We start from the raw sequence: 1569 nt of genomic DNA on the forward strand, positions 1-1569 counted from the left end.
AAATAACATAACCATTTAACGAACTTGCACGCTAGTAAGCATATAGATATTGTTATTGAAGCATGTATGTAAAAATTAAATGCAGTGGGAGAGAGAGAGAGGGAGTGGGGAGAGTGGAAGAGAGAGAGTGGAAGTGGGAGAGAGAGGGAGTGGAGAGAGTGAGAGAGAGAGGTAGTGGGGAGAATGGGCAAGAGAGGGAGTGGGGGATTGAGAGAGAGAGACGAAGTGGGGAGAGTGGAAGACAGAGGAAGTGGGAGAGAGAGAGGGAGGGGGAGAGTGGGCAAGAGAGAGGGGGAGGGGGAGAGAGAGTGAGTGGGGAAAGAGGGAGTGGTGAGAGTGGGAGAGAGAGAGAGTGGAAAGAGAGGGAGAGAGAGAGGGAGTCAGATGAGAGAGGGGGAGTGGGGGAGAGAGAGTTTTGAGAGAGAGGGTGGTGGGAGAGAGAGAGGGAGTTGGAGAGAGAGGAGAGAGGAGAGTGGGGAGAGAGAGGGAGTGGGAGAAAGAGGAGATAGGAAGTGGGGAGTGGGGAGCGTGAAAAAGAGAAGTGGGGAGAGTCGGAGGGAGAGAGGGAGTGGGAGAAAGAGGAGAGAGGGATGGGGAGAGAGAGGGATTGGGGAGAGTGGGAGAGAAAGAGGGAGTGGGAGAAAAAGGAGATAGGGTGTGAGGAGCGCAAAAAAGAGAGGGAGTGGGGAGAGAGAGAGGGAATGGGAGAAAGAAAGTGGAGGTGGGAGATTGGGAGAGAGAGAGAGAGAGAGAGAGGGAGTGGAGAGAATGGGAATGGGAAGAGTAGAAGAGAGAGGGGAGTTGGGGAAAAGAGTTGGGAGGGAGAGAGAGGAAGTGGGAGAGAGAGAGTAGGGAGGGAGAGAAAGAGGGGAGTAGGGATATTGGGAGAGAGAGGAAGTGGGAAGATTAGGAGAGGAGTGGGGGGATTGAGAGAGTGGGAGAGAGGTGGAGTGGGGAGAGTGGGAGGGAGAGTTGAGAGAGAGGAAGTGAGAGAGAGAGGGAGTGGAAAGAGTGGGAGAGAGAGGGATTGAGGAAAGTGAGAGGGAGTGGGGGAGTGAGAGAGAGAGGGAGTGGGGAGAATGAGAGGAATTGGGGAGAGTGGGAAAGAGAGGGAGTTTGATGAAAGAGGGGAAGTGGAAGAGAGAGGGAGTGGGAAAGAGAGAAAGTGGGAGAGAGAGGGAGGGAGAGTAGGGAGAGAGAGAGAGAGAGAGGAAGTGGGAGAGAGATGGAGTAGAGAGAGTGGGAGTGAGAGGGATGGGGGATTGAGAGAGAGGGAGTGGGGAAAGTGAGAGAGAATGGGAGTGGGGTGAGAGAGGGAGTGGGGGAAAGAGGAGAGAGAGGGATTTGAGAGAGTGGGTTAGAGAGGTAGCGGGGAGAGTGGGAGAGATAGGAAGTGGAGAGAGAGGGAGTGGGGAGAGTGGGAGAGAGAAGGGTTGGGGTGAGAGAGGGAGTGGGAGTTGGATGAGAGAGGGGAGTGGGAGAGATAGGGAGTGGGGTGAGAGAGGGAGTGGGAGAGAGAGGGAGCGAGGAGAGTGGGAGAGAGAGGAAGTAGGAAGAGAGGGGGAGTAG

At 54.9% G+C, this 1569-nt stretch overlaps 1 protein-coding gene across 1 annotated transcript; it reads left to right on the top strand.

Moving 5' to 3' along the window:
* Positions 1-1079: 1079 nt before the first annotated feature.
* On the top strand, positions 1080-1569 carry LOC134243081 (high mobility group nucleosome-binding domain-containing protein 5-like). The gene is made up of 2 exons (XM_062725301.1): positions 1080-1187; positions 1270-1569. Exons 1-2 carry the CDS (start codon positions 1080-1082, stop codon positions 1567-1569), a joined length of 408 nt encoding a protein of 135 aa, XP_062581285.1.

Source organism: Saccostrea cucullata, unplaced genomic scaffold, assembly GCF_032062105.1.
Source record: "Saccostrea cucullata isolate Sc308-1 unplaced genomic scaffold, CSIRO_AGI_Scuc_v1 ctg6883, whole genome shotgun sequence".
Lineage (NCBI taxonomy): Eukaryota > Metazoa > Mollusca > Bivalvia > Ostreida > Ostreidae > Saccostrea > Saccostrea cuccullata.

Excerpts from the sequence above, each read along its gene's own strand:
- LOC134243081 (XM_062725301.1), top strand. The coding sequence starts at position 1,080 with ATGAGAGGAATTGGGGAGAGTGGGAAAGAGAGGGAGTTTGATGAAAGA. Across the intron at positions 1,188-1,269 it reads GGGAGAGAGAGGGAGGGAGA|AGAGGGAGTGGGGAAAGTGA; the intron begins GTAGGGAGAGAG and ends GGGGATTGAGAG.